Source organism: Cetorhinus maximus, chromosome 17 (assembly GCF_964194155.1).
Source record: "Cetorhinus maximus chromosome 17, sCetMax3.hap1.1, whole genome shotgun sequence".
NCBI lineage: Eukaryota > Metazoa > Chordata > Chondrichthyes > Lamniformes > Cetorhinidae > Cetorhinus > Cetorhinus maximus.
In genome coordinates this window covers 92,866,068-92,889,774 of record NC_135895.1, presented here as the reverse complement: position 1 = coordinate 92,889,774, position 23,707 = coordinate 92,866,068, and the positions used below count along the sequence as shown (strand labels likewise).

General features: G+C 39.9%; 1 protein-coding gene across 2 annotated transcripts in view; it reads right to left on the bottom strand.

Moving 5' to 3' along the window:
• Window positions 1–682: 682 nt before the first annotated feature.
• vamp4 (vesicle-associated membrane protein 4) overlaps window positions 683–23,707 on the bottom strand; it is a 78,047-nt gene continuing 55,022 nt past the window's right edge. Inside the window, exons 5-9 of one of the 2 annotated variants that reach the window (XM_078561584.1) lie at window positions 23,218–23,318; window positions 13,402–13,481; window positions 5,363–5,414; window positions 4,650–4,703; window positions 683–824 (exon numbers count right to left, since the gene is read on the bottom strand). In XM_078561584.1, the coding sequence (XP_078417710.1) occupies window positions 4,675–4,703; window positions 5,363–5,414; window positions 13,402–13,481; window positions 23,218–23,318 (262 nt within the window). In that variant the 3' untranslated portion in view covers window positions 683–824; window positions 4,650–4,674. Of the gene's footprint in view, window positions 825–3,712; window positions 4,704–5,362; window positions 5,415–13,401; window positions 13,482–23,217; window positions 23,319–23,707 lie in introns of those variants that run through there. The other variant, XM_078561583.1, reaches the window with a different exon arrangement.

The following is a 23,707-nucleotide window of genomic DNA, read 5'->3' as shown; positions in this document are numbered from 1 at the left end:
CTTCACACTTGCCACCACGTCACTGGTGACCACAGATGGAACGTTCACGTCATGGTCCCCATCAGGTTTTGTGTAACCTCTGAATCCTTCTACAACGCTACACCCATCTTCCTGCCACCCAGATTCCCAGAGCCTGTGTGGAATAGCAGCGAGGGAAGGTGTAGCAATAAGACCATCACATCACTTCTAATTAAAGTGGAAGATACAAAACAAAATCTTGTACCCTGACAATTCCACTAAAACATCAACAGCCTGCACTATAGATTTTATAAGCAGGTCAGTGCTCACTGTGATCCAGTCAGATGCCAACCACAGGTGGACAGGAAGCAGAGAGATGGGCAATAGGGAAGGCAATACAACAAAGGGGAGAAGGAAAAACATTGTACAAAAATGATCCAAGCCAACTAATAAACTATCTTGTTGTATCATGTACAAAATGGCATCAGTAAAGTCTTGTGAGCATGGCAACTATCAGATTCATGGTGCTGCCGATGCATAGAGTGGCGGGGTGGGGTTGGGGGTGGGGGGGGGGGGGGGGGGGAGAAGGCTGTACAAACATACAGTTGTAGACATGTTGCAGACTGAAGGTTCAAATACTGTACAAAGGGGAAAAAAGTAATCATATTTAGAATTCCTCATTATGTGGATAATTTTAATTGGGTCAATATTGAATTCCAAAGGGTACAAATTAAATTGCACTGAGAGAAAGGAGTTACCCTTGAATATGATTACGAAGGAAACCCATTTCAGTTTGGGTTTTCTCTAGGTCAATGGTCGATCTCAACAGGACTTCAATAGATCTGCAGACCATCAATCTATGACTGTGGGGAAAAACAGAGAAAAACTGTATAAACACTAAAGTTCTTATAATATGCTCCATTACAACCTTTTGAAGCCTGTTGATAAAGTGACAATGGAGTAACTAACAGTTAGAAATAAATTGCTTATGTGTGCTGTTTCTCCTTCTTTATTAAATATTCCATAAAGGCTTTATACAAAGTTTAATACAATAAATTTTTGCTAACTTTACAGCATGAAGCAGAAATGCATTTTTAATGTGTACTCAATGAAAATGTAAAATTACAAAAGGGCAATATTCCTTTAAAGAAAAAAATCTATTGTTTTGTATATTTTAGCAGATCAATAACCCCTAGTCTCTCTCTCAAATTTTAAAATATACACATTAATGATTTGAGGCCAGAGTTATCAGCTTATTATTTGTCACAGGTATAACTAATGTACAGGTCATGCTCTTTACTCAAGTCTGCTTTAAACCATATTGTAAGTAAAAAACCTTTTGTATGCCAGTATGTTTTACAGGTGTCATGGATCAAATGTGCATCCCAGACAAATAGAAAAAACATTTCTACACTAAAGAGGATGACATTGTAGACTTAGTATTTTCACTTATCTGAATGCTCCTATTCATATTGTTAAGGGACATCACCTGATCATTCTTGATGCCTACTCTAATCATCAGTCGAAATGGATGCTGTTAAATTGAGTTACATTGAGCGCTATAATTTTTCAGCACTTGTGATCAGTCCAAGCTGGTTGTACTGACCACTCTTCAGTGCTGACCATTAGTTCAGTCAGGATTCAGTTACCACAAGATGATAATGCTGAACTGGCCGTATCCTTCGTGGATCTCCATGAAAACTGTCAACAAAAATCAGGCACATTTCTCAAGAGGTGGATCGGTAAAGGATTAAAATTGGGTTCAAAAAGAGATTCATCAACACTGCTATTAGCAACCATTGCTGTAAATCGGGAGGCTCTTGCCTCGCAAGGAGCAATCAAAGTGCAGTCTTGAAATAATATTTTGTGGGAAGCATGGCTTCATCGTGTCTGAAACTGACATGCAATTGCCTCACCTACATTAAGTATCACATTTGCAGATTAACACCAAAATGCTTCTAAGCAAATACAACTTACAAAATTAAAATGGAGAACATATTTCTTTTTAAAAGAAACATCTTTTCCACAACTCCCAATTGCTCCACTGTCATCACCGAACTTGGTCTTCAATCCAAAATGAATAGGGACAGGGAGGATTTCACGACTGCTCTGGGGAACTTAAGCAATTATTTGCTTGATCGATCATTATGGACAGAATTATACGGCCCCGCTGAGACAGGGAAAGAGCCGTGAAATGCGGTGAGTAGTTCAAAAGACCATTGACTTTGGCGGGACTAGAAAATCTCACCAGCGGGAGGGGCTGCAAAATTCCGCCCTATGTGTGGATTCCATTTTATACTCAACACACACCGCTATGTTATTTTGTAGTATACAATAATCACGCTACAATCTCACATCTTAAATGACAATTAGTTTAAGTAACTGCAGTTCTGATTTCCTTCCAATGGTCCCTGACATTAGTGACCATCACTTTTTACTCAACATACCTAATAGGTCAAAAATGTTAACAGTGCCCTTGAAACAAAGTACAGAACCATTTTCTCAAACTGTGCTGAACTGTATTCTTTTTGTATTCTGTTTTAGCACACAAACAAACCTCCCATTCACAAATTACATTTGTAAGCATTCAAGTTTCACAATCTTGTATTTTACTTGGCTACTTTCCAGAATACTTGATTTTCTTGGTTACAAACTTCCTCTGTTCTTCCAACTTTTACACTTCTTTTGACCTACATTTGAAGGCCCTGCAATGCCTCAACCTGTAATTGGTTCAACTTGGAAATTAAGGTAGCAAAGAATACTCGGGACTGCTGATTCATCTGTATTAAAAGTCTGACTAACAGGCATTATAATCAAATGCAGGAAACTCCATTTAAGCCTGAGTTATTTAAAAAGAAAATTTGTTGAAATCATGAAAAGTTTGATACCGGGAAATCTTATGTCATCGGTCATCATATGGCTGGTCTGGGGTCTGGTGCATTTTTGTTATTTATTTGCTATTCTACCTGCACCGTTAAGGCCATTTCTGTAAACAGCCAACAAGGTAATGCACCTATTTATAATTCGCCGAGATCAATTCGTACACAGTTGTAATTTCATGTAAATTTCAGGCTCTGGATCAATGACTGGTTTTCTAACATTTTTAAAAAAGAATTCAGCATCTCTCACAAGGGTGTGTGACAGGCTGCAATAGATGCAACACTGATATAGTTTTCCTGTGCAGGCCTAACTTAGGAAGATTTTCCTGAACTTCAAATTGCTATGCTGACACTTTTAAAAAATGGCTGCTAAGCCAAGAAATAATGAAGAGTTGAAGTCTTTTCAGCCGAAATGGGCATGTAATTGGCTGTGCTACTCCATTTTACATCCCATTGCACTGCACCCAGCAGCACGGTATCTGGAGGATTTCTCAGCCACGGTTATGCCCTCCTCAGCTAGGGGAAAGCAGAGCTGTCCTTAGGTGCATTCAGTTGGTTTAGCTCGCCAATACCGATGTCAAAATTGAGTCAGCTGTTTTCTAGCATTAGAAATTTAAAAGCAGCACAGCCAATTGTTAGTGCATTTTCATAATGTTAGGTTTTACGATCTTAAAAAGAGTTAACGGAACAGATGTAGTCACACTGATCTGTGGCAAGGACTGTGAGAGAAGGCTTGTTACAGATAATTTCACTCATGATGGCAAAAGCAAAAAAGAAAACATGCCCCACCAAACTGGGGTACAAGTGAAGCTAGTCACCAAACACTGTGCAAGTGACAATCTGGCTGATCTGTCAGGCATTGTGTTTTTTTAAACAAAAAAAAACGAATTGTAACATTTTTGAGTATAAAGAAGGGCTTAAATAATATCCAGAGTAAAAGAGCACACAAAGTAAAACACAACAGTTTGACACAGTCAGAAAATGGTTGCATATAATTTATTGTAGACCAGCCCATAAAATCTCTTAATAGATATAGTCTATGACCAAATAGATTCTGCTCAGAAATGGGGAACTGTTTGAAAAACCACTGACCCTTGTTTCTGTGTAGAATCCACTCAATCCTCTTTTAGTTCACCATATACTTTAACTGCTTCACTAATGGCTTAGTGGATTATTGTACCACCTGGTTTAGTACTGAACCACCCAAGTCAGGGAAGGCCCCAGGTTCAATCCAGGATGATATTAGGTTAGCCAGAATAGGAGATTGGGTACAACAATTAGCCTCAGTACCCACAGGGCTATGGGGAGGGAAAAAAACTAACCAGGATTCACACTCATGACCCTTCTCCAGTGATTCTGCTGGAAGAACCACATATGTGCTCAGGATTTGGCTTTGTTGTGAGGTGACAATATTTACCCACTGATTCAACTCACACACAAAGACTTGAGCAAGGGCCTCGGGGAGAGGGTCTGTATCTGTGGAACCATACTCCAAATATGAACCAGTATCCTTGAGAGAAAACTAGGGGTAAAAGTTGTTGAAAGTGCATTTGGTCTCCCAGTAATAGTGAAGGGCAAAAAAAATTTTCATGGCAATTATGCAATACACCTAAAAAGGAAATAGATTATCTTCCTGTAGACAGCAGCTATATAATGTATTGGTCCCCTATTCCAGAAGGGTACTCATTGCAATGAGTGCCCATAAATAGTTTTCTTCTGTGAAAGACAGAAACATACTTCCTATTTACAATAACTGAGATATTTTGCACATATCTCCAGTAGGTTCTAGAGGCTGAGGCAGTAACTTTCCTGCGTTGATGCTGGACATGTCTTGTCATCAGGAACGATTCTTCAAAATTACAGGTACTGCAAGGATATGGAAAATCACTTGTTAACAAAAATGTTTTTATTTGTTGTTTGGAAAAGCATGCGTAGCACCACATAAATAATAAATAAAACACCAAGTTAAAGAAGCTTGCTGACAACTATCCTATTCCCTAAAGCAAAAGTTAACTACCAATAAATATGGACAGTGGCTCCTTACAACTATTAGCAAAACAATGAGAAAAACATAATTTAAAAGAATCCATTCTGATATTACTTTCAATGTTCTCTGAAAATAAATTGAGCTTTAATAGTTCTCCACAGAATTAATTTTATCTTGCCTATTTAAATCTTTCCTCACTTTGCCTTCCTCCATAGTTTGTAGATTTTTAATTTTAGACTTGTCATTGTTAAACGTTTCTTATTCTTAATAATAATGCTTTAAAAAAATTACATATATTAGATACTAAAAGTAATGCGGTAAAGGGGCACATCTATAAAGATAGTCATTGAAGAAGATCTACACGTGATGCACACTGCAATGAAAGCTGCTTATTAAGAAGATTTGGAAATAAACAATATGGTCTTCCTTGACTTATACACACAGAATAGTACGGCTGAAGAGGAATTCCAACTGGAACATGATAGTCAGTACAGAATTTGAGAGGCTGTATTTATTTTAAGATGAGAAGGATACTTACTGATGATGACTAACAAGACAATTACAACGACCACTGATATGATGACCTTCATCTGAAAGGAAAAAGTTAACAAAGTCAAAAAATAGTACATTGTTAAACAGTGATTATCTGTAAATACATGTTTTCTTTGTGCAGTTAAAAAAATGCATATTGAGCTATGGTCTTAAGTCCATTTTCCATTGTTGTTTCCTTTGAGCATCAGATTTTGAGTGTATGTATATATATATAATATATATATTTTTCTTTTCCCACCTACTTCCATTATTTTTAAGTGTATTTCCATCCATTGTTTTATCTCTACCTGTTAGCCTATTTCGATTCCTGCCCCCCACCCCACCCCCACTAGGACTATCTGTACCTTCCTCGTCTTGCTTTCTACCCTTAATTAGCACATTCCTTTAGATAATATCACCACCTTCAACACCTCTTTTGTCCTTCTGTCTGTGACATCTTTTGGTTATCTCCACCTATCACTGGCCCTCTATCCAGCTCTTCTTGTCTCCCCAGCTCTTCTTGTCTCCCCCCCACCCAATATTTCACCTCTCTTCTATTTTTACTTAGTTCTGTTGAAGGGTCATTCAGACTCGAAACGTTAACTGTGCTCCTATCCGCAGATGCTGCCAGACCTGCTGAGTTTTTCCAGGTATTTTTGTTTTTGTTTTGGATTTCCAGCATCCGCAGTTTTTTGCTTTTCTCTTAATGTTTAGTTATACTTAGGGTTTAGGAAACAGTGTGTTATATAAGTAACCCACTCAACATCAAACTGAGAATGGAAGCATTTGACACGCCTTTAAACAGATATATCTACCTATACAGTAAGAGAAGTGCCTTTCTATCAAAAATAACAACATAAATAGGTGTCTTTTTTTTACTGAACCTCGTGCATCTCTCTTGCATCGCTCTTATACTATCCTTGCTAGTAAAAGAACTACATTTAAATAGTGTCTTTCATGACCTCAGGATGTTCTAAAGTGCTTTAAATCTATCAAGTACTTTTAAAGTGTAGCAACTGTTGTAGCGTAGAAAATATGGCAACAATTTGTGCACAGCAAGCTCCCGCAACAGCAATGTGATGTCGGTTAAGGGATAAATATTGGCCAGGACTCCATTGCTTTTCTTTGAAAAAGGACTGTGGGATCTTTCACATCAAAATGCGGGGGCTAATGGGGCCCCAGTTTTAAGAGGGGAACTCTGATAATGCTGCACTCCCTCAATATTACAGTGGAGTGTCAGCCTAGATTTTCTAGTTCCTGAAGTGTAATACTGGGTCCACTTGTGTAGCAATGTATGTGCAGGGTGCTCAAATTTTAATAAAGACCTTTTACATCTTAAAACAAGTAGTAAATTAAACAAAAAAAAATTGTATCTGAATTTATAAAACTTCTCTGTGAAATTCTGTGTGGTGATGCAAATGCTTATGGAGCAATATTGAACCAAGAGGTTCCTTAAAGTATATCCACATCACTGGCATCTGTGTCTTTAGATGACAATGGAAGGGATCTGTACATACATTTAAAAAATATAAGTTTACATTTAAATGAAAATTAAATACATGAAGCCAGCCCATCGCAAGTAATAAATTATAAAGCTACCTCATCCTTTAAATCCGGGTTAATTAAAACTGAAGTATCTATGCATATTAGAAATAGCCCTGCAGAGATCTTTAGGGACTCTTATTCCTCCCAAGACACACTGTTATTATTTAGACACCCATTCAAATTAAACTCTGTGTTACATACCAGTGGCTGCATTAGAATACATAACTCCCAAATAACTAATGCTTCAAAACATTTCAACACAAATTTCCAAGAAGTTATTATACCACAATCTTAAGATAAATGAAACAACAGAAACAAGGAGATGCGATAAGTTAGAACTATTTTAGGACCAAATACAAGCGTCAAAAATAAATCACCATTATGAAGTTTTAGACAGCTTGTTTCAAGATTGTAAAATAAATCCTTTTGTGTCTTCATGATTTATTGATCCTGGTGCCAGAATTCTGCACAATATAATGAAAGGCATCTCTCTAAAGGTGAAGGAAGGGTCAGTTATCTACCAGTGAAATGCCACAGGCAATAGTCTTACACATTTGACAAATCTCTGTAATCCAAAGGGTGGTGGACAGCAATTATAAATAGGACGAAAATATTTTCCATTCAATCATACTTCAAAATCTGATTTTACAGTGAACCAACGAGTTTATCTGTGACAAACTGTTAGAAACTCCATGTCATAGATCTTGACTGAGCATGATTAGACCATAGAAGCTAAGAAAACCTCTCTCCCTCAGTAGCTATAGAAAAACTGGTCAAAGACTTAGGCGGTCATGTCATAGATGCAATAAAATCATTCTTTAGAATTTTAGACTTCTATTAGCCAGAAGAAAAAACTTGACCACCTTCGGATTTGGTTTTCAGTTAACTGCAGTTTGTTTGGTGTGATTATCACCTGCAAAATGAATATTGTGACCAATGGGGAAATGGACAAAATAAAGGGGGATAAAAAGAATAAAACAGATAGATGGGATCAAACAGAAATATAGAAGAAGTAAGGTTAAAATAAACAGGATGTGGGGGGGAAGAAGAGGGAATGGGAAAAATTAGGTAGGACAAGGCAAGAGTTAACATTTTGGTCTTAATTTAGCAGGCATATATAGAGCTGGTAAGACAATAATAAAACTATTCCAGACATTTAAGTAGCTTAACATTGCTATAATATTAATATTTGTTTGTTTTAAGTATGTAAGGTGAAGGCTTTCAAAATGGCTAACTCAGGAAGACTGCAATTTCTACTGACTTTCCAGGACTCTACAGGTAAAAGGCATTGTATATTTGTTCAGCAATATTATGCACTCACTTCCAGTATAAATTAATTTTGTACACCAAATGTGGTTTTGTACACCACTGTCTACTAGAAGTAGCACCAAGTTATACATGGGAAATTTAGGGTAAAAATGCATTTGAACTACAAGGCTGTATCCACATTGACATTTCTGTTCAGAACAGGATTGTACAGAAATAAATGGAGGAAGCTATTGCTTTAAAGAACAAACTGTAAAGCTGTGCAATGTTTCACTACAATCACAACAAATAAGTTGCATTTATTTAGCTCCTTCAGTTTAGAAAGCATTCCAATGTGAGGGAAGGTGGGGTACAGGCACAGAGAAATCTGTAAACAAGGGTGAAGATGATTTAGAATTTAACACTTTTGAGTAACTGAACCAAAGGAACTGGGAAGGTAAGAAGTGATGAGCAAGCAGGACTTAGTTCAGGATGTAGAATTGAAATAGGTGCAGGGTAAATCTTGGGGTGGGTCCCAGCAAGGTCTAAATTTTAGGAGGAGGAATAAGGTGGCTACTTAGTTATTGGAAAATAATGCACTAAATTGGTAGAGAACAATGTCCACTCTCATTTTTTGTGTGGTTGCAACCTGTTCACTTAGGTGTGCAGTGCCTTTAATTTTTTTGTGCGGCTGCGCGCACACACACACACACACACACACATCGTATCTTAAAGGCAATGACTTGTGAGCAGCCTGTGCACGACTTTCAAGATTACAGCTTGAAGGGAACATTAATAGAGAAGCAAAGAAATCTGGGAATCCAGATACATAAATCATTAAAAGTAGTAAAATAGGTTGATACGACCATAAAGAATGCGAACAAAGTATTGTGGTTCATTTCGAGAGGAACAGAATACCAAAGCAGCAAAGTCATGTTAAATTTATAAAGGACTATGGCTAGACCCCACACTTGGAGAGCTAAGCACAGCTCTAGTCTTCATGGTACAAAAGGGGCACTGGAAAAAATACAGAAAAGATTTACAGTAATTACCAGGATGCATTATAAAGAAAGACTGAGCAGATTGGAACTATTTTCTCTGGAAAATAGCCTGAGAGGACATATGATAGAGGCCTTTAAAATCATGGAGTATTTCATTAGGATGGATTTAGATAAACTGTTTCCATCTCGGTTGAGTCGAGAACAAGGAAACATAAATAAACGATAGCCATCACCAGATCCCAAAAAGATTGTAGGAGCAATTTGTTCACACAGAGTGGTGAGAATGTGGAAGTCACTAAAACATGGAGTCGTTGAAGCAAATTACATTAACACATTTAATATGAGGCCTGATACATACACAATGGAGAAGGAAATAGAAGGATATGAAAGCTAGTTGGCAAAAGCTAATTTAAGTGGGAGGAAGCTCATGTCAAAAAGAAAAACTTACATTTATATAGTGTCCCATGACATCCCAAAGTGCTTTACAGCCAATTACATACTTTTGAAGCATAGTCATTGTAATGTTGGAAATGTGGCAGCCAATTTGCACGCAGCAAGCTCCCACAGCAAAATGATAATGACCAGGCAATCTGTTTTTAGTGATGTGGATTGAAAGATAAATATTGGCCAGGAATAACTCATCTCTTCTTTTTCAGAATAGTGTCATGAGATATTCCATGTCTACTTGGAAGTTGCATATTGACCCTCAGTTTAATGTCTCATCTGAAAGACGGCACCTCTAACTGTGTAGAACTCCTTCCAATACTGCACTGAATTGTCAGTCTAGAGTTTTGTGCTCAAGACTCTAAAATGGGACTTGAAGCTACAAACGTTTGATTCAGAGGCAAGAGTGATGCCAACTTACAGAAAAGTCAGGCAAGTATAAACATTGGTATAGATCAGCTGGGCTGAATGGCCCATTTCTGTGATGTAGATTCTACACAATTTAACCCATGGAGCTGTTCACAGTATAACTTTGAGATAGTAGGTAAGAATACCCACACTGTAAATATACAGGACACTTACACTTTATTAAAGGAGCTCCCTTTCACTTTTGAAAGCTGCCTTGTACCTAGAGTCTAAACATGGTCTAGAAAATAGATCATATTAATATTCTTTTCATTTTCTACATTTGAGAAAGTATCTGAGTCACACAAAATTTCAATGATGATGGTTCTTTCAGCAGCTATACAAAATTAATGGACTGTACTTACAGTCCCTTACATTTAATTCAGAAAAACAATTTAGTCCTATTAAGGAACAAAAGGTACTGTAGTATTTTAAAAGCAAGCTCTGAAGAGGAGTCATTTGGACTCGAAACATTAACTCTGTTTTTCTCTCTCCACAGATGCTGCCAGACCTGCTGAGTATTACCAGCATTTTCTGATTTTATTACTGCAGTGTTTTTACATTTTATCTTTGTATTCCTATCCTCTCTGCAAATTAAACACAAAGATCAAATTCTTCTAAGGCCATCAATATTGTGCAACCCTTCTGAATATCGGCAGGGTCATTGACAACTCAACACAATTATTCTATTTGTCATCTTGTCCACAATGAAATTATTGAGTTCTGTTTATTTTTTTTGAATGAACAAACTCAAACCTTCAAAAATTTACATCAGTTTCCAAACAGGCTTAAGTGTGGCATTTTTAAAAGGGCATTTTTAAAAAATGTCTGGAAACACTATCTTTCATGCGGCATCACAAATGTCAGTCAAAATCTATAAATTCTTCACAGGGTAAACCAGGCACATTTTACAGTGACTGCTGTAGGATTATAGCCCTGTAGCTATACTGCTGTTCAAATAATTCTGAGCATTCAGATTTGTTTTATGTGCACTTCACAAGTAGATATTGTCCTCTACCATCCATACTTACTTCCAAAGCCTTTAATTAAAGGTTATTTATGATGGGCCAGTAACGGTATATAACAGTGGGGTCAGTTTTAGGTTAAGAGCTCCATAATAGTCTTCTTGAGCAAGAGTACATTTATCTGGTTAAGTCAGTTCTGAAGCAAACCTTACATGTAAACTCTATTTAGTGTCAGAAGTCATCCTGCCATCCATTTTACCACAAACTTTTGTCATAATTTAATTATTCCAACGTATTATTTCTTGTAAGCATATGCAAGTGATATCTACTGAAAAACACATTTCATGGTGACCTCAGCATTTACAAACACAGTACAAAGACAACTTATTCCAGGGACTTTCACTCAACTTTGTCGTGATGTACCTTGATGAGGGGGCCATTCCTCAAACAAGGGGTCAGTCAGTGAATGTTGACAGGCAATGCAACTGCAACGGGCATCAAAGCTGTGCTTTATCCTTTCCTAACCCAGCCTAATGGCTGGAAATGCACCACGAGCAAAGGCCACTGGATAGTGATCAGAAACAGGAAATTTTCTGAACTGAATATTCTCTGCCTAACTTGTAACTTTTTTTTTGAAAGCAACAAAATAATATCCATTTGTACAGGCTTTTATATCCTCAAAACGGCCCCAAAGCACTTTACAGCCAAGTACTTTTGAAACTGTAGTTACTATTGTAATGTGGGATTCAATTTGCAAAAAGCAAAAAGCAAGATGATAACTGAGCAAATACTGTGTTGTTTTTGTGATGATGGTGGAGGGATAAATGTCCAGGACATCAGGAAGAACTCCCCACCTCTTATTCGAATAGTGCTATGGCATCTTTTACATCCACTCGAGAGATTTGATGTCTTAGCTGAAAAGCAGCACCTCAGACATTGCAGCACTCCCTCCGTACTGCACTGAAGTTCCTCCTTGGATTATGTGCTCAGGTTGCAACTTTATGGCCTACTGATTGAAAGACAAGTGTGCTACCCATTGAGCCAAGGCTAGCACACAAAAATGCTAAAAAAAACATTGATCTTAAAATGGGCTTATATGATTTTCATTTTTTAGATGAGGCAAATATTTTGTTACCAAGAAGGTTCCACATTGGAGCAACTTCAGATAAGTTTTCCTTATAGGTACATATTAAACGGTAACTTGATAGTGCTTTTAAATGCTACATATGCTGGTATTTATTTATCCTGATAACTTAATATGTATACGCTTCTTTAAATATAACATTATGGAATTTTTCAAGTTTCAGAATTATTGGGCAGAATTTTGCCGTCGGCGAGCAGGGGGCGGGGCCTGCTTGCCGACATGTAAAATGACGCAGGACGACGTTGGGCGGAATCCCCGACGTCATTCCCGCCCCATTTAAATTTTCAGGAAGGCGGGCCTGCAGCAAAATCAGCTGCGGGCCCGCCGACCTGTCAATGGCCAATTGAGGACATTGACAGGATCAATTAAACAATTAAAGGTTGGTGGGCAGACCAGGAGCCCCGGCAGCAAATAGGTAAAACATGAAGCCTCATCCACCGGCGGGATGAGGTTTCATGCAGGGTTTTAAACACTTTAATAAAGTTATTATGTAAATTATGAACATGTCCCATCTCATGTGACATTGTCACATGAGGGGGACATGTTAAGGAATTTTTAAAAAAAATATATACTTTTAAAAGTGTCAGCGATCTCCCTGAGGCAGCGCTTAGCCTCAGGGAGATGTGTGCTCTTTCGTGCACATGCGTGAAAGAACGCACTCTCGCTTTTGGGGAATCCCCCTGCCCGCACAAGAAGCGCATAGCGCTTCCCGCCGGACGTCACGCTGGGCAGGCCTTAATTGGCCTGCCCATGTAAAATGGCGGTGGGGCCCGCTTCTCCAGCAGGGATCGGCTCCCCGCCCGCCGGAGATTAGGTCGGGCCCACCCGCCCGACAGGCAGGCAGAAAATTCTACACATTATTTAAGAGAAATGGACATGCTGAAACATGGCTAAGAACAAGGACAAGGAAAGTAATGACAGTATTCTACCAATAGCAATGGGATTGGTTTTTAATGCTGATTGCAAATCAAAACAGCATTGACATGGTTTCATTAGTTCAATGACATTACATTCTGCAGCATTGTTTTAGATTTAGAGCTTGCCTTCTTGCAGCTACTCTGGCTGCACTGTTTCACTTAGAACTATACTGACTCAAACATTTATCAACACACCTGGGCATGCAACATCAGGATCCTTGGGTCAATAGGCTCTATTAATTATTGGGTGAGACAGAGTCCTCCTTTCAGGTGAGCCCTGTGGCCAAGGAGTCATTATCCTGGTCTTCTTGACATTCGTACTTAGCAATTATCTCCAGTCCAGTCACTTTCAACATCTGTGCACTTTCTAAATCACTCACCTTACACTCTCGCCACCACATCTGACGCCGTAACTGCTTTGCTCTGTTGCTGAAAACTGTGGCATTGTCGGATAAACTTTCTGCAAAAAGAATGAAACAGGCCCAAGACAGAATGTTTAAACACATATAAAAAAGTACAGGAGCCTGCAAAATCAGTTTAAATCTGATCAATTACTCAAATCTGACTACCAAACTATTGAATGTCACAATGATGCCCAGGACCCAAGAAAGCCCTTTCAGTGGTATTGGAGGCTAGGTTATGTGCAGCTCGGGTACCATTTTGCAGTAAGCTGTGAGCATTTTCCTCCTGCTTTGTTCAAAATTGAAATGCATTTATTTCAAAGTACCGTGCTGTTAACTAAAATGACATAAAAAGATTAAAAGTGAAAAGCCATAAGAAAACCACTGTCTGGATAAGGAGGACCCCACCCTCCTGAATTGTTGATTTATCCAATCCCCTCTATGTCCTCTCAATAAAAAAGAAAATATTTTCTCAACTTTTTAGTTATAGAGCATAAAACAGGTAGGGAAAAGCCTCAAGGAAGAGCTGCGTAATTGTAATAACATTGAGTTGACACAGTGTGGCAGGGATATGCGCTCTACTGAGTGCCCTCTTCATTTGTTGTTCATGCAGCTCTCTGATATTGGCTGCCAACACTTTCGTTCACCCCTCCAAAGAAACCATTATAAACTCAACTTACATTATTATACAGATTTTAAAAATTATTTATTCTTTCACTGGCTCACTGGCAAGGTTAGCATTGATTGCCCAACACTAATTGCCCTCAAGGAGGTGGTGGTGAGCCGCCTTCTTAAACCGCTGCTGTCCTTATGGTGTAAGTACATTGACAGTGCTGTTAGGGAGGGAGTTCCAGGATTTTGATCCAGCGACAGTGAAGGAACGGCGAAAAAATTCCAAGTCAGGATGGCGTGTGGCTTGGAAGGGAACTTGCAGGTGACGGTGTTCCCATGCATCCTTATCCTTCTAGATAGTAGAGGTTGCAGGTTTGGAAGGTGCTGTTGAAACAGCCTTGGTGAGTTGCTGCAGTACACCTTGTAGATGGTACACACTGCTGCCAATGTGCATTGGTAGTGGAGGGAGTGAATGTTTAAGATGGTAGATGGGATGCCAATCATCCTGTCTTTGATATTGTTGAGTTCTTGAATGTTGTGGGAAATGCACTCGTGCAGGAAAATGGAGGCCATTCCATCACACTCCTGACTTGTGCCTTGTAGATGGTGGACAGGCCTTGGGGAATCAGGAGCTGAGTTACATGCTGCTGAATTCCAAGCGTCTGACCTGCTCTCGTAGCCACAGTATTTATATGGCTAGGAACATTAGACAGATTAGGACTCCCCTCCACAGCTCAGCTGACTGGGAATGAACAAGCCAAATAGAACTGGAAGGCCAAGGTTCATCCCCCAGGCTGCATTACCTGTTGTCAGTCAGGGTGGCAATGGAAATACAATTGGCTTCAGGACTCTGGGTCAGAGAGTGAATATTGGCCACATGCCCTTCTCTCCCTTGACAGCGAACCTTGTTGGAAATATGTATGTCAAGTGTTGGAATGAGAACGTGTCAGGACTGGCTGCGATAACCCTGTAAGTTGAATGGCTTGCATCAATATAGTAGCTTTAACATAGAAAAACATCCTAAGGCATTTCACACTGAGTGTAATCAAAGAAGACTGACAATGAGCCACCTGAGACAGGTGAGGCCAAAGATCCTTTTAAGGAGAGTCTTATAGATGGAAAGGTTGAGAGGTAAAGAGGGATAGGGATGAAATTCCAGAACTTAAGACCTAGGCAGCTAAAGACAGCCATCAACGATGAACTGCTTCAAATCGGGGATGCGCAGGGCAAAAACTAGTTGTCTAAGCTCATATGAAGAATGGACACGCAGGCAAAATATTGGATACCCACTAGCACTAAGTCTGTAGCCCAGCAATAAATGGCATTAGCAGTTCTCTAATGCAAGTAAAAAGTGCTTGAAATTACCCAGAGGCAGGTAACAGAACACAAACCGATATATCCGGGTTCAGTACTTGCCGCCAATGGGTTGCAGAGAGGCAAGGAAATGCTGCCAATGTTCCGCAGCAGCACTAGTTGGACACAATGCTCCACAGTGTATGTCCACACAATGGGAAGGAAACTGATGGTAATGTACTTGCACATTTTAAAATGAGTTGATCCCCATACCAATCGTGAAGAGCACCTGATGTCAGCTGTCTCGCTAGACTCAAACCCACTCTCATCAGTTATCTCACGACAAACAACCATTTTTAGAGGGAGATAGGCACAGTCTTGTTGGGGTGGAAGTGGCTCCAGAGATGGCATGCCTGACGATGGAGGTTTGGAACCATCATCTAAAATCTGTGTACAGTCAGTAATCCATTATCTGAGCCAGTCAGGGGCGTAGTAGTCTGTGCACACCTCATGACTAACCAGCCAGCCCCACTCAACAAAGGAACCTTGAAGGTTAAGACCTTTCATTGGAATCTGGGACTGCTCCAGATAACTCCTCAAGCCAATACTACTGGGTAAAGGTGAACTGGTCTGGAAAAGCAGCAGGAAATCTACTATTGTTCACTAATGTCCTTTAAGAAAGGCAATCTTCTGTCCTTACATGGTCTGGTCTACGTGTGACTCCAGGCCCACAGCAATGTGGTTGACTCTTAAATGCCTTCTGAACAAGGGCAATTAGGGATGGGCAATAAATGCTGGCCTAGCCAGCGATGCCCAATAAAAAAATACAACCTTAAATGATTAAACTTAATTTACAAATACTTAGGACGGGTCCCTTAATCTCAGCCCTGCTAATCTGTACCTAAACTTTGAGCCTGCAGGAATACATGAACACAACTTACCCAAGTCTAAAGTGTGCACTTAATATCAGGCAAGGAGAGATTGTACTTAAATGGATTTCAAAATAGCTTCATTTTGAGATCCTTAAACATGGTGCTGGGTTTCCACGTCTCAAACATACGAACATATGAAATAGGAGAAGTAGGCCATTCGGCCCCTCGAGCCTAATCCGCCATTCAGTAAGGTCATGGCTGATCTGTTTGTGTTTCAAGTTCCACATTCCCATCTACCCCCGATAACCTTTGATTCCCTTGCCTAACAAGAATCTATCTACCTCTGTCTCAGACACTACGCAGACTGAAAAAGAACCTCAGAGCGGCAACATGGAAAGAAGTAAAGGTTTTGATGACATGGGTCCTAATAGAATCAGATAAAGATAAGGACAAAAGGGCACACAGACAATAAGCCAGTTGTGGCAAATACATATTTATAAAAAAAGCACATTTCTTCCCCAATTTTTCCTAAAATTGTCACTTGTCATCTTTGCACGTTTTCTCAGTTGGGAGGTTGGGATGATCTGAGCTGCAGATTTCTCCAATGACTGCTGTCAATGTTGGTCTATGGTTAGTTATTTTGGTAGTAAGGTGAGGCACAAGGCAGCCTATCAGTCTAGTTGAGAACTGCCCAAGTTTATTACAGGCAAACAATTCATTTTGACTCAAACCAACAATCTTCCAAAACAAGTTTGCATGCTCAGTAGCCTAGTAGATCTTGTAACTGGCAATGCTCGGGCAGATCTCATAGAGACTAATGGCAGCATAGGCTCCAGACTACTGTGAATTGAATTCTGCAATGCAAAGGAAACCAGCAAACCTGGATTGGAAACCTATTTTAAGTAGTTTTGTTGAGGGAAACGTTAACTGATTTCTTCTCCGCCGATGCTGCCAGACCTGTTGAGTTTTTCCAGGTAATTCTGTTTTTGTTTTGGATTTCCAGCATCCGCAGTAGCTTTTAGCTTTTTGTTTTTAATTTTGTTGAGGGACTGTCTGAACAGCTCCCTAAATTAATATTCCTGGATAAATTCTGGCATTGTGATTGATTAATTAATACAAGTTCTTTATATAAGGTTTACATTTTACCTTCCCTAACACACACTTAAGTAAAGTGAACACTTCTTTAAAAACAATGTGCTTAGGATAAATTCAACCACTGTGCAGATCTTCTAAGTGTATCTAGTGGATCACTCATGCTCAAATATCCCATGCCGTGATTAGCGACTGCTGTGACAAACCAATTATGTGAAAATAGATATGTTTTGACTGTCTGAAGCAAAGAGGTAGTTATACTCAACAGTTCAAGAAAATAGCATTTAGTAGATCAACTGCCATCACAACTTCAACAGGTTTCCCTTCCCAGGCGACACAAATCAAAACTGTCTTGTTCAGAATATACACCTAAAATTTGTAGTGAAGTAATTCAATGTGTTCAAAACCTGCAGAGTTTATAGCAACTTTTATCTTTTCTCTTTCAGATGAAACAAGAAGGATTGTCTCTCTGTATATTTTCTCATCCTCAAAACATTGATCAAATCTCATCCAAAAATTTAGGATTTTCTCCATTTACTGCTGTGGATTTACAATTAATTTTAAAATGACTAGACCATAAGACATAGGAGAAGTAGGCCATTTGGCCCATCGAGTCTGCTCCACCATTCAATGAGATCATGGCTGATCTGATATCCTCAACTCCACTTTCCTGCCTTTTCCCCATAACCCTTGATTCCATCACTGATTAAAAATCTGTCTGTCTCAGCCTTGAATATACTTAACGACCCAGCCTCTACAGCCCTCTGTGGTAAAGAATTCCACAGATTCGCTACCCTCTGAGAGAAGAAATTCCTCCTCATCTTGGTCTTAAATAGTCAACCCCTTACTCTGAGATTATGCCCTCTGGTCCTAGACTCTCCAACAAGGGGAAACAACCTCTCAGCATCTACCCTGTCAAGTCCCCTAAGACCTTATATGTTTCAATAAGGTCGCCTCTCATTCTTCTAAACTCCAATGAGCACAGAACACTCCAACCTACTCAACCTCTCCTCATAAGAAAATCCCTCCATACCCAGGATCAACCTAGTGAACTTTCACTGGGCTGTCTCAATGCCAGTATATCTTTCCTTAGATAAGGGGCCAAAACTGTTCACAGTATTCTAGGTGTGGTCTAACTAGTGCCTTGTACAGTTTTAGCAAGACTTTCCTATTTTCATACTCCATTCCCTTTGAAATAAAGGCCAACATTCCATTTGCTTTCCCTATTACCTGCTAAACTTGTATGTTAGCTTTTTGGGATTCATGCATAGGACTCCCAAATCCCTCTGTGCTGTAGCTTTCTGCAGTCTTTCTCCATTTAAATAATATTCAGCTCCTCTATTCTTCCTGCCAAAGTGCATAACTTCACATTTTCCCACATTATATTCTATCTGCCAAGTTCATGCCCACTCACTTAACCTGTCTATATCCCTCTGTAGACTCTTTGTGTCATCCTCACCACTTGTGATCCCACCTATTTTTGTGTCATCTGCAAACTTGGCGATAGTACATTCACTTCCCTCATCTAAGTCATTAATATATATTGTAAATAATTGAGGCCCCAGCACTGATCCTGTGGCACTCCACTAGTTACAGGTTGCCATCCCAAAAATGCCCCCCTTATCCCAACTCTGTGTCTTCTATTAGTTAGCCAATCCTCTATCCATGCTAATATACTACCCCCAACACCATGGGCTCTTATCAGAAGCCTTTTCCTGATGTTATTACAATAACCTAGTAAACACCATCTAACATGGCTTTCAAAGAAGGGAAGGCTGACAAATTTCTTTATTTGAGGAAGTGACAACACAACTAGACTGGGGTGAAACCCTGTGATGTGCTGTATTTAAGAATTCCAAAAGACACCTGAACAGTTCCACATGAAAGGTAACCACAAGCAAGATCAAAGCTGAATAGCTTCTGGGTGGATGTTGGGAATGAATAAGAAAGTGGCTCATGGGTAGGAAAGCAATGGGCTTTTGTTACAGAAGTAATGTTGGGTGGCGGGTTGCTGACAAGCTATGAATGGGCCCAGGGCTCAGTTTTGGAGCACCGCTTTTTCAGAAACTTGATGCAAATTAGTTGAATTCGCAAGTAACACTAATCAAGCTCAGAAATGCAGAATTACCAAAATTGTTCCAGGACTAAAAGAGTTAAATTATGAGGACAAATTCATAAAATAGCATCATAAATGGTCACATCACAGAAGGAGGCCATTCAGTCCATTGAGTCTGTACTCTCTGCAAGAGCAATTTAGCTAATTTCACTCCCCAGCTTTTTCCCTATAGAGCTACTATTTTCCCTTCAGGTGCTTATTCAATTCCCTTTTGAAAGCTACAATCCAATCTCCCTTTACGACCTTTTCAAACAGTGCATTCCAAATTGTAATCACTTGCAGTGTAAAATAGTTTTCCATCATATTGCTTTTGGCTCTTTTGCCAATCACTTTAAATGTGTCCTCTGGCTGTCGACCCTTCTGCCAGGGGGAGCAGTTTCTCTCCATCTCTCTAGATCCCTCATGGTTTTGAGCACTTAAGTCAAATCTCCTCTTAGCCTTCTCTTCTCTAAGAACGACCTCAGCTTCTCCAATCTATTCGCATAAAATGAAGTCCCTCATCTCTGAAACCATTCTCATAATTCTTTTCTGCACCCTCTCTGGAGCCTTCACATCTCTCCGAAAGTGCGGTTCCCAGAATTGGACACAATCCTTCAGTTGAGGCTGAACCAGGAGATAGAAAAGATGTGTAAGAAAGGCAATGTTACAGTGATCATGGGGGATTTCAATATGCAGGTAGACTGGGAAAATCAGGTTGGTAGTGGATCCCAAGAAAAGGGATTTGTAGAATGTCTACGAGGTGGCTTTTTGGAGCAGCTTGTGGTGGAGCCCACTAGGGAACAGGCAATTCTAGATTTAGTGATGTGTAATGAGGCAGATTTGATAAGGGAGCTTAAGGTGAAGGAACCTTTAGGAGGAAGTAACCATAATATGATAGAATTTACCCTGCAATTTGAGAGGAAAAAGCTGGAATCAGATGTAACGGTATTATAGTTGAATAAAGGCAACTACAGAGGCATGAGGGAGGAGCTGGCCAGAACTGACTGGGAGATGAGCCTAGCAGGAAAGGCAGTGGAACAGAAATGGCAGGAGTTTCTGGGAGTAATTTGGGAGACACAGCAAAAATTCATTCCTAGGAAGAAGAAGCATACTAAAGGGAGGACGAAGCAACCATGGCTGACAAGGGAAGTCAGGGACAGCATAAAAGCTGAAGAGAAAGCATACAATGCGGCGAAGAGCAGTGGGAAACCAGGGGATTGGGAAGCCTACAAAGACCAACAGAGGACAACTAAAAAAGAAATAAGGAGGGAGAAGATTAAATATGAGGGTAAACTAGCCAGTAATATAAAAGAAGATTGCAAGAGTTTTTTTAGATATATAAAGGGTAAGAGAGAGGCAAAAGTGGACATTGGGCCGCTGGAAAATGGCGCTGGAGAAGTAGTAGTGGGGAACAAAGAAATGGCGGAGGAACTGAATAGGTACTTTGCATCAGTCTTCACAGTGGAAGACAAGAGTGACATCTCCAAAGTTCAAGAGAGTCGCGGGGCAGAGGTGAGTATGGTGGCTATTACCAAGGAGAAGGTGCTAGGAAAACTGAAAGGTCTGAAGGTGGATAAATCACCTGGACCAGATGGATTACACCCCAGAGTTCTGAAGGAGATAGCTGAAGAGATAGTGGAGGCGTTAGTGGTGATCTTTCAGGAATCACTGGAGTCAGGGAGGGTCCCAGAGGACTGGAAAATCGCTAATGTAACCCCCCGTTTAAGAAGGGAGTGAGGCAAAAGACAGGAAATTACAGGCCGATTAGCCTGACCTCGGTCGTTGGTAAGATTTTAGAGTCCATTACTAAGGATGAGATTTCAGAATACTTGGAAGTGCATGGTAAAATCGGGCAAAGTCAGCATGGCTTCATCAAGGGGAGGTCATGCCTGACAAATCTGTTAGAATTCTTTGAGGAGGTAATGAGTAGGTTAAACAAAGGAGAGCCAATTGATGTTATCTACTTGGACTTCCAGAAGGCCTTTGACAAGGTGCCACACAGGAGGCTGCTCAGTAAGATAAGAGCCCATGGTGTTAGAGGCAAGGTACTAGCATGGAAAGAAGATTGGCTGTCTGGCAGGAGGCAGAGAATGGGGATAAGGGGGTCCTTCTCAGGATGGCGGCCGGTGACTAGTGGAGTTCCGCAAGGGTCAGTGTTGGGACCACAACTTTTCACTTTATACATTAATGATCTAGATGATGGAACTGAGGGAATCCTGGCTAAGTTTGCAGATGATACAAAGATAGGTGAAGGGACAGGTAGTATTGAGGAGGCGGGGAGGCTGCAGAAGGATTTGGACAGGTTAGGAGAATGAGCAAAGAAGTGGCAGATGGAATACAACGTGGGGAAGTGTGAGGTCATGCACTTTGGTAGGAAGAATAGAGGCATAGACTATTTTCTAAATGGAGAGAGAATTCAAAAGTCTGGAGTGCAAAGGGACTTGGGAGTCCTAGTCCAGGATTCTCTTAAGGTTAACTTGCAGGTTGAGTCGGTAGTTAGGAAGACAAATGCAATGTTGGCATTTATTTCGAGAGGACTAGAATATAAAAGCAGGGATGTGCTGCTGAGGCTTTATAAGGCTCTGGTTAGACCACATTTAGAATATTGTGAGCAATTTTGGGCCCCGTATCTCAGGAAGGATGTGCTGGCCCTGGAGAGGGTCCAGAGGAGGTTCACGAGAATGATCCCAGGAATGAGAGGCTTAACATATGAGGAACGTTTGAGGACTCTGGGTCTATACTCGATGGAGTTTAGAAGGATGAGGGGGGTCTGATTGAAACTTACAGAATACTGAAAGGCCTGGATAGAGTGGACGTGGGGAAGATGTTTCCATTAGTAGGAGAGACTAGGACCCGAGGGCACAGCCTCAGAGTAAAGGGAAGACCTTTTAGAACAGAGATGAGGAGAAACTTCTTTAGCCAGAGAGTGGTGAATCTATGGAATTCATTGCCACAGAAGGCTGTGGAGGCCAGGTCATTGAGTGTATTTAAGACTGAGATAGATAGGTTCTTGATTGGTAAGGGGATCAAAGGTTACGGGGAGAAGGCGGGAGAATGGGGTTGAGAAACTTATCAGCCATGATTGAATGGCGGAGCAGATTCGATGGGCCGAATGGCCTAATTTCTGCTCCTATGTCTTATGTCTTTTTTATATATATAAAGGTTCATCATAACTTCCTTGCTTTCGCACTCTATGCCTCTATTTATAAAGCTTAAAATCCTGTATACCTTTTGAACTGTTTTCTTAACTTGTCTTGCCACTTTCAACAGTAATGGAAATCTGGAACTCTTCTCCCAAAAAGGCTGTAGGTACTAGGGATCAATTAAAACTTTCAAGACCGAGTTCAACAAATTTTTGTTAGTTAAGGGTTTCTAGGATTATGGCTCAAAGGTAGGTAAATAAAGTTGAAGTACACATCAGCCATGATTTAATTAATTGGTCAAACAGGCTTGAGGAACTGAAAGGCCGATTCATATTCCTATATGTGATGCATTTTCTTAGATATATATCCCAGATTCACCTGCCATTTGTGTTCCAATCCAACTTAGACCCATGTGTCGAAAGTATATTTTGTTTGTTGGCTGCAAGGGCCTAGGCAGTTTCAATTCAGCTGTAGAAGGCACAGACCTCCCTGTACAATACTGCACCTAATTTGGTACAAAGGTAACAAGTCCAACAGGCAAAGAGTATCACATCAGCACAGTTGAGGGAATTACTTCAAGAAGTCAAGACCAAGGCACTTTGGTAGAGTCGAGCAGATTAATGATTAATATATTTAAGATACAACAATGTCAATGTCAATGTAAATAAATCAAGGAAATACCCCTCACCAGATTTGTCTTGTAGCTCATCAAGTCGTTCCCCTCGTTCAATCACTCGAGTGATGTTCTCCTGCATCACATCAATAACTTCATCTACTTGATTCTGGACACTGACAAAATAAGAAAAAAAAAAGTTAACTCTCAATTTGACTCTAAAGCTTCTTAAAATTTCCCTATGTTAGAAATACCGTTCCTTTCCAACCCCCATGCCCCCACCTATGACCAGAAAAGTATTGAAAGTCATGCAAGGATATAAAGCCTAGATTTCCTGATTAGGCTAGGAATTAATTACCTACACACTAAATAAGAATAACATTTTACAAAACAAAATAACTTATAAACTTGCAATATGGCAAATGTTCAAATTTACATTTCATATTATATTACTTAACAAGATTAACTTTAATGGAGGTGCAAAACAGCAGTATATTGTAAGGTATTATTTTGCTACGCCATTATTAGCTCGTTGGCTACTCACTGGCACTGTATGACATCACAA